Genomic DNA, 441 nt, shown 5'->3' with positions numbered 1-441 from the left:
CTGGACACTTGGGGGGTCGAACAAGAGTGGGAATGAGGTTATCGAATCGCTGGGTGTCATCTTCCTCAGGTTCCTCCAGCTCCTAAGGCAAATCAGAAGGTTGTTAGTGTGTTACTGGAGGAATACTCTTACTACTACTCCTTTGGTACCATCACCTCCATTAGCATACGACTATAACAATGATTATCATTAATAACATTTCCATCACCATCACTCTCTGTAATGTTATTATGTTACAGTTATTCCTGCCACCAATAAAAAAAATTATCAAGTGTTTCTTCATCATATTAATACTGAAATTTTCATTATCAAAACCACTATTCTCATCTTAATTATCAACGCTAAACACCATTAATAACATACAAGACACTAATCTGAAAGTAATCTAAAAAATAATAATAAGCCAAAAACTGAATGCCCTCCAAAATCAATACCTGGATA

At 35.4% G+C, this 441-nt stretch overlaps 1 protein-coding gene across 1 annotated transcript in view; it reads right to left on the bottom strand.

Annotated features, from left to right (window-relative positions):
- LOC119594574 (probable cation-transporting ATPase 13A3) overlaps positions 1 to 441 on the bottom strand; it is a gene marked incomplete in the record, with an annotated part of 33,510 nt that overhangs the window by 10,379 nt on the left and 22,690 nt on the right. Inside the window, 1 exon segment of the mRNA XM_037943610.1 lies at positions 1 to 82. Coding sequence (XP_037799538.1) covers positions 1 to 82 — 82 coding nt within the window.

This window comes from Penaeus monodon, chromosome 34 (genome assembly GCF_015228065.2).
Source record: "Penaeus monodon isolate SGIC_2016 chromosome 34, NSTDA_Pmon_1, whole genome shotgun sequence".
In the NCBI taxonomy this organism is placed as follows: domain Eukaryota; kingdom Metazoa; phylum Arthropoda; class Malacostraca; order Decapoda; family Penaeidae; genus Penaeus; species Penaeus monodon.
The sequence above is the reverse complement of the archived record's forward strand: the minus strand, read 5'-3'. Positions and strand labels throughout refer to the sequence as shown.